This window comes from Armigeres subalbatus, chromosome 1, assembly GCF_024139115.2.
Source record: "Armigeres subalbatus isolate Guangzhou_Male chromosome 1, GZ_Asu_2, whole genome shotgun sequence".
Lineage (NCBI taxonomy): Eukaryota > Metazoa > Arthropoda > Insecta > Diptera > Culicidae > Armigeres > Armigeres subalbatus.
Window position 1 is genome coordinate 88372119 of NC_085139.1, and position 15004 is coordinate 88387122.

At 44.7% G+C, this 15004-nt stretch overlaps 1 protein-coding gene across 4 annotated transcripts in view; it reads left to right on the forward strand.

Moving 5' to 3' along the window:
- LOC134227912 (tachykinin-like peptides receptor 86C) overlaps window positions 1-15004 on the forward strand; it is a 421610-nt gene that overhangs the window by 385803 nt on the left and 20803 nt on the right. For 3 of the 4 annotated variants that reach the window (XM_062709627.1, XM_062709621.1, XM_062709642.1), the window contains 2 exons: window positions 731-927; window positions 1001-1134. In XM_062709627.1, the coding sequence (XP_062565611.1) occupies window positions 731-927; window positions 1001-1134 (331 nt within the window). Of the gene's footprint in view, window positions 1-730; window positions 928-1000; window positions 1139-15004 lie in introns of all 4 variants that reach the window. The other variant, XM_062709634.1, reaches the window with a different exon arrangement.

Genomic DNA, 15004 nt, shown 5'->3' on the forward strand with positions numbered 1-15004 from the left:
TTTTATTGGCGTCCTTTTTCCAATTTTTTCAGTCTGTTAAAGAGCCGGAAGCGTACCACTTTCTAATTAAAACTTTATTTAATCCTCATTTTCAAATAAAAGCTACTTGATGTTTGAGATGAAATTTTCCAACTAATGAAAAATATAGTCCGTAATCCGACAAATCGGAACTCATTAGCAGACACGTGTCGATTATCGCTCCGAGAAGCGTATAAGCAATTACCAGAAGAGGAAACAGTACCAAAACATTAAGTGCAAACCGAAGTCTTATTCGTAATATCAATCAAGAGACTGTTATGTGCATGTGCGCACGCTTTTTTCCGGTTCCTTTCCATGGTGAAAAATGGGAAATGGTTTCAATTACGAATAATTGCTAATCGATGGGAGGCGGGAGACAAGGAAATTCAATTCCATGGAAGCGTTCTTTTCAGTGTTTTTCTGAAGTTTGGAATAACGCAGCAAAGAAAATCTTCATTTTCAAGTGAAGTGATTCAAACTGGTTGAAAAAAGTTGTACTTTGTTGATTTTGTTATTAGTTATGTTGATTATTGAATCATGATGAATAATTACATTTTAGATATTGTCGAAGCTTCGCAATTCGCCCAAAAATCTTCTCAATGATTTTCTCATCACTTCCTACTTGTAATCACAGCGGAGTCCTAGGCACATGTATACCTACATACAAGAACTGAAACTAAATCACTTCGCACTTTTTATTACGTACTTTCAGGTTGTGCGTATGTTCATAATCGTGGTGACCATATTTGCGATATGCTGGCTCCCGTATCATCTGTTTTTCGTCTATGCCTACCACAACAACCAGATGACATCGTCCAGCTACGTCCAACAGCTGTACCTGGGGTTCTACTGGTTGGCAATGTCCAACGCAATGGTCAATCCGATCATCTACTACTGGATGAATGGCAGGTGGGTCTCTCTCGGATTCCCGAACCTCCGATCTAATCGACACACAATCTAATATCTTTTATTTCACCACCAGGTTTCGAGTGTACTTCCAGGAAATCGTTTGTTTCTGCTGTTTACAGTTTCTTAACGCACCGATGAGGGATGGCTTACCACCGGGCGCGCTGCTCAATAAAAATTCCAACTCCGAACTGGGCCGGTACCGATCTTGTAAGTAAGGCACATTTCTTTTCTGTGTTCTGTCATAAACATAAGAAAATTTATGTTATGTTATGTAACTCGATGTTTCACCCCACCTTTATATAAGCTTTGGTTATATCGTTTAGTTTATTCATCATTATTTTCAAAAATCACCTCTTAATAGCAAGAGAGACTTCTCTTTGTCTATCAATCTAACTAACTAACTATCTTTGAAGTTTAATTCAAAGTTTAAAGTAGTAATCTGACAAAACCGTAATACCTTCAAGTCAAACCAGTTGCAACTACTAATGGTATCCAGTAGACAGCGTCTCTTAGAAAAACTTCCACTTCGGATTTGTTATATACCTCAAGCGACATTTGCCAAGAGCACCCGGTCAATCTTGGACATTCTTGTTGTTTTATTCCGTAATATATTTTTTTTTATCAAAAGCTATTACATAGGGAAGATCCATAAAAAATCTCTTAAAAATGGAATACCAAAGAATTTGATAATTATGTATGATTAGTTGCAGTGACTGATAGGCGTCCGCCTCTCTCATTCCGGAAAACCTGACTTAATTTATGGACGTTCTTACAGTAGCCATCATCTTCCGTTTCTTGTGTCACGTCCTTATGGATGAAGAGAATTGCTATAAAGCCTGATTTATACGAGTCAAATGCAATACGTAGGTAACTATCTCGGGGTATTCCAAACACTTGCATTGATTAAAAATTGGCAAGTAAATTGAATCAAAAAACGTTGATCAATTAGAGACAATTTATTAGAATTGACCATTTCACTTTTCGAGAAGTATGTTGCCAGCAATCTGAACATAGCATAAACCAAGCATGAGAATAAAAATGCAACAGAAGATGCATTCACTGCTCCGTTCAGATCCAGGATTTCAACGATACCGCAGAAGCATTTTTCATATCTCCACCTCAACAAACGGTGGAAAGTCCCAGTGGTGGCAAGAATCAAGATAGTAGTATCCGCAGTGAGGTTTTTCCTGGTGAATTTGTTTAACAGCCAGGAACGTTTCCATTACATAGTCATATAAAAAAAAACTATTGAGGTGGTTGCTTCAGAGCGAGGAGCTGGACTAATCCGTAATTGATTTTGAGCGCAGATGCTATAGAAAGCCATTTGTTTTATGTCAGTCCGGGGAAATCGATTTGGAATGGTATATTGCGGTAAGCATTACCAACTGAGTGACTTTCGCTAAATATTAGCAGTTTCCCAAGAAAAACCCAAATGTATGCCCCAGTGCACTGCAGTGGTGATGATTTTCTCGATTCCATCTGTTGCACTCGATTTAGTGTGGGAAGGTGTGGTAATCGCATCGGAAAGTTAATTGCCTACACGAAAACGAGTCATAGTCATAAAGTTATGAAATAATAAGATTTGTCAGTTCATGAAATCATGTTCGTAGTTCATGATTTCAGGAACTTTATTCATGGTATACTAGAATGCTTATTCGATTGTTCCGTTCCCAAGAACCAAGGACTGCCGAGAAGCAGCACGTTGGGCTTTCTCCCAGTCGACAGGAGTTCAATTCTCATGATGAATGTTGTCTGTTCTCTGGGGTCATTTTGACAAAATTTTTAGAATATTTTTTTTCCAAACCCTCTCAAATAAAAAAATGTTCAAATGGGCGAGAACAGCTTCCATGTGAAGCTTACCAGACTGATCAAGCAACGGTGGATGGTGTGCAAAGGTGTGGGAAGATTTCGTGAACACTCCTGTTCGTTCAAATCGCGCCGGAGACTGAGACAAGGTGATGGACTTTTGTGCCTGTTGTTGCCCAACGTACGGCCCGCGGGCCTTGGCTCCATTTTTTGTGGCCCGCAGCGTGTAAGAAAAAATACTTTAGAATCGGCCCGAAAGTTTTTCTATCTGGCTCGAGAAGCTCCTTCTTATTATTTATTAATAAATACTGTAGGTTATTACTTAATAAAAAATTAAATCTGGGAAAGCACGAAGTCGAATAGTGCCGCACGGGCCAATTTTGTTGTTAATGAGATTTTGGCAATACGGATGAAACCGATTCAGGACGGAGAACTTATTAGGAAATGCACATCGGCAGTTGGTGATTTATTTATTTATCATCAGACTAAGGCCGGAGTGGCCTGTGCTGCACATAAAAGACTTCTCCATTCAGCTCGGTTCATGGCTGCACTTTGCCAACCACGCAGTCTGCGGAGGGTCCGCAAGTCGTCCTCCACCTGATCGATCCACCTTGCCCGCTGTGCACCTCGCCTTCTTGTGCCCGTCGGATCGTTGTCGAGAACCATTTTCACCGGATTACTGTCCGACATTCTGGCTACGTGCCCGGCCCACCGCAGTCTTCCGATTTTCGCGGTGTGAACGATGGATGGTTCTCCCAACAGCTGATGCAACTCGTGGTTCATTCGCCTCCTCCACGTACCGTCCGCCATCTGCAACCCACCATAGATGGTACGCAACACTTTCCTTTCGAAAACTCCCAGTGCGCGTTGGTCCTCCACGAGCATCGTCCAGGTCTCGTGTCCGTAGAGAACTACCGGTCTTATAAGCGTTTTGTAGATAGTCAGTTTGGTACGGCGGCGAACTCTATTCGATCGAAGCGTCTTGCGGAGTCCAAAGTACGTACGATCTCCAGCCACTATGCGTCTCCGAATTTCTCTGCTGGTATCGTTATCGGCGGTCACCAGTGAGCCCAAGTACACGAATTCTTCAACCACCTCGATTTCGTCACCACCGATAGAAACTCGTGGTGGGTGGCTCATGTTGTTTCCTCTTGAGCCTCTTCCTATCATGTACTTCGTCTTCGACGTGTTGATGACTAGTCCAATCCGTTTAGCTTCGCTTTTCAGTCTGAGGCTTCCTCTATCCTCTCAAAGTTACGTGCCATGATATCATTTTTTTAATCTATTGTTTATTTGGAAGGCTCATTTGCCGTGAAGCGTTACGGAGCCGGAATCATGTTTTTAAATATAGTTTATTATGATTCTTATACACTAATGTTAGTTTTGGGGAACCGTAAGACTCGCGGTTTGGTCGAGGTTAGGGAATACAATAATATTGAAGGAAAGGAAGGGAATTTAGGGTGCTTAAATTAATTACATATGATGTTGATATTCACATAGTTGATATCATTGGCGATGTTTCACATCTGTAACGAGATAAACATTTTTTGGAAGACAGCAGCGAGAGGAAGACATACGAGTGGGATTTAATGGTAGACAACAAGAGGGAGACATTCTTAAAGACCTACGATAACAAAAGGGATGGATGGACGACGATTACAGTCTAACATCAGCCACTTTCAGAAAATGGTGGACAAGGGACATGTATTCGAGATCAAGACCCGCCAACACTTCCCTAATAGGCCGCGGCTGCTTTCCTCGGACCCGCAGATATTCAGTTAGCGCAGATCTGGGGCCACGATACTCCTCGCACGCCCACACGACGTGGTCAATGTCTTGGTAATCTGCGCCGCAAACACAGAGATTGCCTTCTGAGAGCCCCACTCGAAAAAGATGTGCATTTAAAGAGTAGTGATTGGACATTAGACGACACATGGTTCGAATGAAATCTCGTCCCAAATTCAATGTTTTGAACCATGGCCGTCTCGATACCTGTTGACGAATTGAAAACAACCATCTACCCATCTCCCCATTTGTCCATTTTGTTGCCAGCTGATCAAGGTTTCCTGACGAACTAATGAGAAAAATTCATCGAAGGTGATTTGTCGATCATAAATATCACCTTCCATAGCGCCCACCTTAGCCAAAGAGTCCGCTTTCTCATTACCCGGAATCGAGCAATGAGAAGGGACCCAAGCCATGGTGATTGTGTAAGACCGTTTTGATAAGGCACTCAAAGCTTCCCGTATCCCATTCAGGAGATACGCTGAGTGCCTAACCGGTTTCATTGACCGAACAGCCTGCAAGGAACTTAGACTGTCGGTGAAGATGAAAAAGTGGTCAGGAGGTAGGGATGCGATTTGCTCGAGTGAATAGTGTATAGCTGCTAGCTCAGCAGTATACACGGAACTAGGCTCTTTGAGCTTAAAATAGGCGCTATGAAAAACGTTAAAAACACCGAAACCAGTGGAGTCATTCGATTTTGACCCATCTGTAAAAAAACTTCTCTCCTGGCTGGCGTGCCCGTATTTGCTTGCAAATAATGGAGGTATTACCTCCGCACGAAGGAAGTCTGGTATTCCATGAACCTCCTGTTTCATGGACAGATCAAATGATACAGAGGAACTGTAGGAGTCTAAGAAGTTAGCACGATTGGTGTCAACCGAAGATGGGCTTACCTCCAGCGTCATATACCAGTGGTAAATGCTCATGAAACGAGATTGAGAGTTTTGTTCAAGCAGCTTCTCGAAGTTGTTAATGACCAATGGATTGAGAACCTCACAACGGAGGAGGAACCGGAGCGATAATTCCGCGAAACGATCTGTCAGAGGAAGAACTCCCGCAAGTACCTCTAAACTCATTGTATGAGTCGAATTCATACAACCCAACGCGATACGGAGACAGCGGTACTGAATCCTTTGAAGCTTCAGCATGTGAGTTTTAGCTGCGGACTGGAAGCAGAAGCTACCGTATTCGAGAACCGACAGAATTGTTGTTCGATACAACGTAATGAGATCTTCGGGTGCGCTCCCCACCATGTTCCGGTTATTGTTCGCATGAAGTTGATTCGTTTCTGGCATTTCTGTGTCAGATACACAATGTGCTTCCCGAAGGTGCTTTTCGAGTCGAACCAGACCCGAGGTATTTAGAAGACATGCTGTGAGTGATTGTCTTACCCATAAGATGAAGAGGAACTGTGCCGGATTATGTTTTTGAAAAGACAACCATCTCAGTTCTCTCCGGAGAGACTTCGATACCCAGCTTTAAAGCCCAAGTAGTCAAATTGTCCAGAGTATCTTGCAATGGTCTTTGCAGATCAACCGCTGTTGGACCCAGAAACGGATACAACACAATCATCTGCAAGCTGTCTTAATGAGCAATTTGGCATGAGACATTCATCAATATCTCTGACGTAAAATTGTAAAGAAGGGGACTCAAACATGAGCCCTGGGGAGACCCATGTAGCTAATTCTTGAAGTTGCCAGGTCACCATGAGAAAAACTCATACACTTCTCTGACAACCAATTGTACGAATAGTTGTTCAAAATTGGTGGAATTCCGCATGCGTGGAGTTTGTCGGATAAGACATCGACGCAGACAGAATCAAAAGCCCCCTAATGTCCAAAAACACTGAGCCCATTTGCTCTTTTTTTAGCGAAAGTAAGCTGGATTTCTGAAGAAAGCAACACAAGACAGTCGTTCGTTCCCTTGCACCTGCGGAAACCAAATTGTATATCTGACAAGAAACTTTTCGATTCAACCCATTTGTCTTGCCGGAAGAGAATCAACTTCTCCAAAAGCTTCCGAATACATGACAGCATCGCGATAGGACGATATGAATGAAAATCCGACTTAGGTTTTCCGGGCTTTTGGATCGCTATCACCCTCACTTGCCTCCAGTCATCCGGAACAATGTTAGTCTCCATGAATTGATTGAACAAATTCAATAAGCGCCTCTTCGCGGCGTCTGGGAGGTTTTTGAGCAAATTGAACCTGATTCTATCCATCCCTGGAGCTGAATTGTTACATGAAAGGAGAGCAAGCGAGAATTCGATCATCGAAAAAGGGCGATCCATATCATCCCTGTTAGCAAAAGTATCACGTGACACTTGCTCCACTGGTACCGAATCCGGACAAACTTTCTTTGCAAAGTCGAGTATCCATCGCGGCGAGCTTTCACGATCTTCGTTAGAGGACGACGCGTTGCGCATTCTCCTTCCGACGGTCCAAAGAGTTTTCATTGAAGTCTCACGCGACAAGCCTTCAACGAAAATGCGCCAATATTCGCGTTTCTTCACTTTGGCCCGCTTATTGAACTGGACTTCAAGCGCGATGTACCGTTTGTGCAGAACAATCGCTGCAGACAATCGATTAAACGCAGAGGATTTCTCACGATAGAGTCGTGTGCACTCGCTATCCCACCACGGACTGTGGGGTTTCCTACGAACCGAGACTCCTGGCACCGGCCGGCGTTGTGCATGGAGAGCGCTGTCAAGAACCAATTGAGATAGAAATTGGTACTCTTCTCGTGGGGGAAGAGCTTCTATCGACTGTATGCCATCGATGATGGCTTCTGCATATTTTCCCCAATCGATGTGCCTTGTGAGGTCATATGAGAGGTCGATAGAAGCAGATCGATAATGTCCATTGGAAATTAAAACTTCGATCGGCAAATGATCACTACCATGGGGATCTTGGACCACCTTCCAAGTACAGTCCAACGATAATGAGCTCGAACAAATGGAAAGATCTAGACGGCTATCTCTTGCTGGAGGTGCCACTCGTGTAACTTCTCCTGTATTCAAAATTGACATATTGTAGTCGTCGCAGAGGTCGTATATCATTGTTGAACGGTTGTCGTCGTACAGTTCCCCCCAGCCTGTTCCGTGGGAGTTAAAATCTCCCATAAGCAACCGTGGCTCGGGCATAACCGAGCAGATATGCGAGAGATCTCTACGAGATATCGCGGTGTTTGGAGGAAGATATATCCAGGCAATACTGAGGTTATTTCCTCGAATAGTCACCTGACAAGCGACAGCTTCGGTGCCAGACATCGGAGCAAGATCGACTCTATAGAAGGAGTGCTGTTTTTTGATCCCTAACAGCACACCTCCATATCGATTTGCCCGATCGCGGCGAATGATGTTAAAATCGGGAAAATGAAGGTTCACATCTGGAGTTAGCCATGTTTCACATAGTGCAAAAACATCACATTGTAATTTGTTAACTAAAAATTTAAAAATATCTAATTTAGGAAAAATACTTCTACAGTTCCACTGTAGAACCGAAATCATTTGAGCCTTATCGACGAAGTTAGTCATCGAAGGATACGAATGACTCGAGGAGGGGCATTTTTGAAGCCAGTTGCTTCAGGAGAGGAGTCACTAAAGGAAGAATTGTTTTGACAATGTTCTTCACTGAGTCGGAAGCATCAAAGAAATTGAGAATGAGCTCTACGATGCCAGAAAGCGTGAACATTGGAGCGCTCGGAGGATGTTCCGTTCGTTCTCTATGCTCTCTTCCTGGCTGAAAATTCGAAAAACTTGGGACATCTGGGATTTTAAATGTTCCTGGAAGCGGTGGAAACTCTCGTTCATTCTGATGTGAAACCACAAAAGTTGAACGTTTTTGAGTATTTCCACCTGCTTTGCAATTGGGCATGTTGGATTGAGGCTCATGTTGAGGCAGTTCTCTTTGATACGTTTCCTAGATGAGCCTTTGAAAACAAAGGGAACCCCATTTCCAACTTCAGAGTCAGTACTACCTTGATCGTCCAAAGGAAGAGAAGCGTAGATGGTGTCAGTAACAATCGGTGAAGTGGCCTTCCTCAGCATCTCAGCATAGCTTCGACGAGAACGCTGTTGAAGGGACCGCTTCTGATGAATTCGCCGCTGTATGTACGTCGGGCAGGCTTCGAGAGCATGCGGAGGGCCTTCGTTGCAATAAACACATTTCGGCGCCGTCTTGCACGCGCCATCCACATGCTTCTCTCCGCACGATGCACAGCGAGGTTTATTGCAGCAGTACTGAGCGGTGTGGCCCAGCTGCTTGCAATTAACACAATTCATCACCTTCGGTACATACAACCGAACAGGTAGGCGAAGTTTGCCAATCGCAGCGCGGACCCGGAGAAGGTGACGCAGACAGAATCTGAAGGCGAAAAAATCGTTTCTCCCCTCCTGCGACACTGAATGCATTTGTTTGCAGTCCAATATCTCTACAGGAGGCAGAGAAGCATTTTTGAAACGGCCGAAACCTTGTTTCAATTCATCGCATGTCATGCTCCCTCCGTGACCACCCCCGCGATTTCACACTCTGCTGATGGGAGATAAACTTTATATTCAAGAGTGAAGAGCTCAAAGGTCGCAATCTCGTTGGCCTGTTTGCGATCAGAACAAGTGACGCGCAGCTTACTAGACCCAACCATGTCAATGGTCGTGACAGACGAGAAACGCTTTTCCAGATCTTTGCTGATCTGGCTAATATTCAATCGTTTGTCTTTGGGTCGAAAGAAAACAACATACGGCCCACTAGAGTCGGGAGGGTAGGCCTTGTGGCGGGGGTTCATGGGGAATGCAACTGTGTTGTTGGTGTCCATTTTGCTTTCTCTCGGTACACCAGAAGGCAACGAAGTATCAGACAGGGAATACGATGTACCCCCGCCATCATCACCTTCGCGCATTGCGGACACGAAACGCGCCGCTGCAGCGAGGTACACACTATTTTAAAATTACACACTTATCACAGGGACAGAAAAAAAAAACAAAAAAAAAATTGATCACACAGGGAAAGACAAGTGAAAAGAAATGAATAAAAAAACACACACCCTTTATATAACTAATCGAATAAAGTCAGGTTGAAAAGGGGAATCAAAGAAGAAGAATATACTTAACTCTCAGGCTACTGTGCACACTGCAACGCACACCGGGCCGACAATGGTGGACGCACCGGACAGACGGGCTCGATAGAAGCCAACCACTCTAGACGTGTGCGTTGGCTGCTCTCCTATCTCACACAGCAGCTGGATGGTATGGACCGGGGGGGCGATGGTGAGGCGGCGATTGTTGGGAGGATGATTTACAATGGTTATGATGGTGTCTGATGTAGAACGGAGTTCACCACCACGAGGAACCGCCTGCGTGGGGTGAAGAAACTCGTGTGTCGATGGACGCCAGAAATCTCTCAGAATCACTCAAAACACTAGTTTTTCACAACTTAGCTGAAGGCTACTTAATAGTTCTAAACTCTTCCACTGATCTTCGGTAAAAACCTCTGAGAATTCAAGGAAAACCCGAAAAGCAATTGAGCGTACGCGGACTATCGACTGTCTCGCACGGTTGCTCGACGTGGAATGTCATGATATCAATGTTGTCGGCGAAACCAAATAACTGGACGGACTTCGTGAAAATCGTACCACTCGTGTCAATCCCTGCCATTCGTATTACTCCTCCAAAGCGATGTTGAATAGCAGACACAAAAGACCATCACCTTGCCGTAACCCTCTACGGGTTTCGAAGGGACTCGAGAATGCCCCTGAAACTCGAACTACGCACATCACCCGATCCATCGTCGCCTTGATCAACCGTATCAGTTTATCCTGAAATCCGTTTTCGTGCATTAGCTGCCATAGCTGGTCCCGATCGATTGTATCATATGCGGCTTTGAAGTCGATGAATAGATGATGTGTGGGCACGTTGTATTCGCGGCATTTCTGCAATACCTGACGTATGGCGAACACCGGGTCTGTGGTATAGCGTTCACCCATAAATCCCGCCTGATACTGAACCACGAACTGTCTTGCAATTAGTGTTAGTCGACGGCATAAAATTTTGGAGAGTACCTTGTGGGTGGCGTTCAGCAATGTGATTGCGCGGTATTTGCTACAATCCAGCTTATCGCCCTTTTTGTAGATGCGATACACGACAGCTTCCATCCACTACTGTGGCAAAACCTCATCCTCCCAAACCTTGGTAATCACCCAATGCAGCGCTCTAGCCAGTGCTTCACCACTGTGTTTAAACTGCTCGCCTGGTAGTTGGTCAACTCCAGGGGCTTTGTTGTTTTTCAGCCGGCCGATCTCCTCCTGGATTTCCTGGATATTCGGAGCTGGAAGTAGCATGTCCTGCGCGCGTGCTCCTAGGTTCATTACCATACCGCCACCGTTGTCTGCCATATCGCCATCCAGGTGCTCTTCGTAATGTCGCCGCCACCTTTGGATCACCTCACGCTCGTTTGTAAGAAGGTTCCCGTTTATGTCCTTACACATATCGGGCTGTGGCACGTGGCCCTTACGTGAACGGTTCAACTTCTCATAGAACTTTCGTGCGTTATTAGCGCGGTACAGTTCCTCCGTCTCTTCGCGGTCTCGATCTTCCTGCTGGCGCTTTTTCCTCCGGAAAATCGAGTTTTGTCTGTTCCGCACCCGTTTGTATCGTGCCTCGTTCGCCCTCGTGCGGTGTTGCAGCAATCTCGCCCATGCTGCATTCTTCTCCTCAACTAACTGCTCACATTCGCCGTCATACCAGTCGTTTCTCTGATCCGGAGCCACCGTGCCTAGTGCAGCGGTTGCGGTGCTTCCAATGGCGGATCGGATATCTCTCCAGCCATCTTCAAGAGATGCTGCGCCTAGCTGCTCTTCCGTTGGGAGTGCCACTTCCAGCTGCTGCGCGTAGTCTTGGGCTAGTGTACCGTCTTGTAGCCGCCCAATGTTAAGCCGCGGCGGACGACTCCGACGCGTGTTGATCACCGTCGAGAGTTTTGAGCGCACACATACTGCAACGAGGTAGTGGTCGGATTCAATATTCGCTCTGAGGTAAGTGCGTACGTTCGTGATGTCGGAGAAGAATTTACCGTCGATTAGAACGTGGTTGATTTGATTTTCCTTTACTTGATTAGGTGATTTCCATGTGACCTTGTGGATATTCTTGCGGGGGAGAAAGTGCTTCGGACTACCATTCCGCGGGAGGCTGCAAAGTTTATGCATCGTTGGCCGTTGTCGTTCGATACGGTATGCAGACTATCCGGTCCGATTACCGGTCTATACATTTCCTCCTTTCCTACCTGATCGTTCATGTCACCGATGACGATTTTGACGTCCCGCAGTGGGGATTCATCGTATGTCTGCTCCAGCTGCGCATAGAACGCTTCTTTCTCGTCGTCGGATCTCCCTTCGTGTGGGCAGTGCACGTTGATGATGCTATAGTTGAAGAAACGGCCTTTAATCCTCAGCTTGCACATCCTTGCGTTGATTGGCTGCCACCCAATCACGCGTTGGCGCATCTTTCCCAGCACTATGAAGCCGGTTCCCAGCTCGTTGGTGGTGCCACAGCTTTGGTAGAAGGTAGCCGCTCGATGCCCGATTTTCCACACTTTCTGTCCTGTCCAGCAGATTTCCTGCAGCGCTACGACATCGAAGTTGCGGGGATGTAATTCATCGTAGATTATCCTATCGCAACCTGCGAAGCCTAGCGACTTGCAGTTCCATGTTCCAAGCTTCCAATCGTGATCCTTTATTCGTCGCCTAGGTCGTTGCCGATTGTATCGAGTCGTATTATCTTCTATGTCGTTCGTAATAGTTGTTTTTAAAGACGGCTTATTGGGCCTGCGCAAACCTCCTGTCTCGTCGGAGGGCCGTCGTGTCAGGGCTGTTTAGCGTCCCACCTAACACCAGGACTTGGGCTTGTGCGCTTTGAGCGGCACACGGTCGCTTTGGCGGAGCCTACTTGCGGATACATGCAGCTTTTTATAGAGGTTTAACAGGACCCACTGTCAAACCCCACCACATCCTAGGCAGGCGCCACAACTCGCAGATGGCCTGGGGAGGGATCATCAAGCCCTTGGACATAGTCCCTGCTGCCCCCAAAGTTGGTGATATCGTGTGCTAAAAAAAGCCTCCTTCAGTAGTATTAGTTTCTCGTAAATCACGGTGAAAAGTTAAAGTTTTCACAGACGATTTAAAAAGTACGTTACGTGGGAAAGCCACATGCTTCTGATTCAACCTGCTTGCAATCGATGAAAATACTTAATGTAAAAAACAAGGCACATGTAGCTGTCTTCATAAGGGACATTTATGACCATATTCAAATCACAGAGGAATCAGAAGCTTTGATCCCAATGAAGGAAACGACTACCGGTATCGGAAAAGAACACTATCGTTGTGGCACTTGAAAATTAAATCAATTTGTCTATTTGTTAATCAATTGTCAATCAGCCACAAAAGTTATTTTTTATATTTGCATTTTTCACCAAAATAAAAAACTATGTACAAAAACGATAAATAATCGAGATGTAGCGTCGCTCGTTATCAAGAAAATAAATTATACCTACGCGAGGAAAGTCAACCACCACCAATTCCAAATTATGTTGACGGAAATGGAAGCGTAATACGGAGATTTGTTGGCTAACCCATGTCCCAGTGTCCCATGTCCCAGTGCGTAACGGTGTAAATCCGGTCATATCGCCAGGCTCGGTACAACACTGAAGCTGACAATATGACGTCCCTAACCCCGAATCCCAAGGTGTCAGACGACCCGTGCTGAGGGGATGAATGGCCTTGGGGGAGAGGTGGCTGAAACAATTAGCAAGTTAACGGAACCTGTAATCAAAGATAGTAAAGTACAAGATAGTCCACTCTTTTATATCCCGTACAAGTAATTAGCGAATAATTTTTCCTGAGAATAGCGCTAACTAGTGGTGAAAAGTCTAACCATTTCTTAAATAACGATCAAGGTAACATTGCTTTTCAGTTGTTTATCAAATGTCAAAAAAATGTGATCAACCAACGACGAAGAAACAGGGGCAGTTAGTGTGTGACCACGAAAGACAGGACCTGACATCGTGTATCTGCGCCATCCACTGGATTCGATGTTTTGACTCCGCCGCTGTAGACCATTGATCCGTCGATCAAGCGTCCATCTAATCTGCGCTACTGGGTTCCTGCTCTATGTTTCACCGCAGGGAGTGTCTGAAAAATTGACCTCGCTGTTATGGACTCAAGTTCTATTCGCCGCTCAAGTCGGCGGCAACTTGAAAGACGTTTCCGGTGCAACGGACACTGTTTAGGCCATCATTTTCAGGACTATTTTGATGATCGAAATAAATTTCTACTGCCGTTTCCACAAGCCGACTTTTAACCATCCTGCACAACCTGTGCATGCTGCATCATCTATATCATTAACATTTTTCCTTTTAATTTTGATTGTTTCTTCAAATAAAAGTCTATAATGAATTCAACCTTGTTTGATTTATTTCGGTAATCATCTTTAGTCCACAATTATTGTCTTTTCGCCTGTTTATTTAAATCGAATTATAAAATCTGTGACTCACACCCACTAGTGAAAACGGAACTATAAAAAAACCTCTCAGTTTTCTCGTTATTTCTATCAGACGAGACAAAAAAATGAAAATTTTATCCGTAACTTTCCCAACTGTGCCGGATAAGAAATAGGAAACAGCATGGTTCTACCGTATTTCAACGTAATTTTCTGATTTTATGCATCGTGTAAAGTAATACGTTTACAACAGAATTCATGTTTGTGCGTGCATCCGAAAAAAGAGAAGGAGCTCGATATCTTTAATGGCAATCTATGACAATAATGGACGCGTGTATGCGCCGCGTTATTCGTAACATCAAAGTATTGACGCGTGTCGACGCGTTAACCGCGACGACTACAACAAAGTAGTTCGACCGCCATCCGCCGTAGCGCTTGAATCAGCGTTCGCCTGTTTCACGCAAGAGTGGGCTATATTGTTAATATATAATATTTGCTGTAATGCTGGGTAGACAGTCTTCGTGTTGCATTACGGAGTAAGATCTACCACACTGTGCTCTAGTTCTTACTATTCTTGTTAATACTTATGAGTGATGGTCGGAAGAGTAGGGAACGACTATGATTTGCTTTTAGATTACCCATTTTTTGCGCCTTTTGGATGGAGTCAATGGAGTAAATTGTAAAAACGTAACTCAATCTTAGGCTGGCTTCGAAGCCGACGACATGAATCTCCAAGCTACAGAGCGCTGATGAATTAGAAAAGAAGCGGATACGAATTTGGTGGATCTGCTGAACCCTCTGACTGATTAGAGCTCTGTGTGAAGGTGAGATTCGGAAATTCCAAACGCAATGAAATCAGATCTCTATACAAAAACGAATTCAGAACTCATAAGAAGAAGCAAAAATATGTTTGAACTTCAGTACCGATGCATGGTCAAAATCAGTATTATCCCACTTATTGTTGAGCCGAAACTGATTGAGGGACGCGCCTTTGAGAGTTG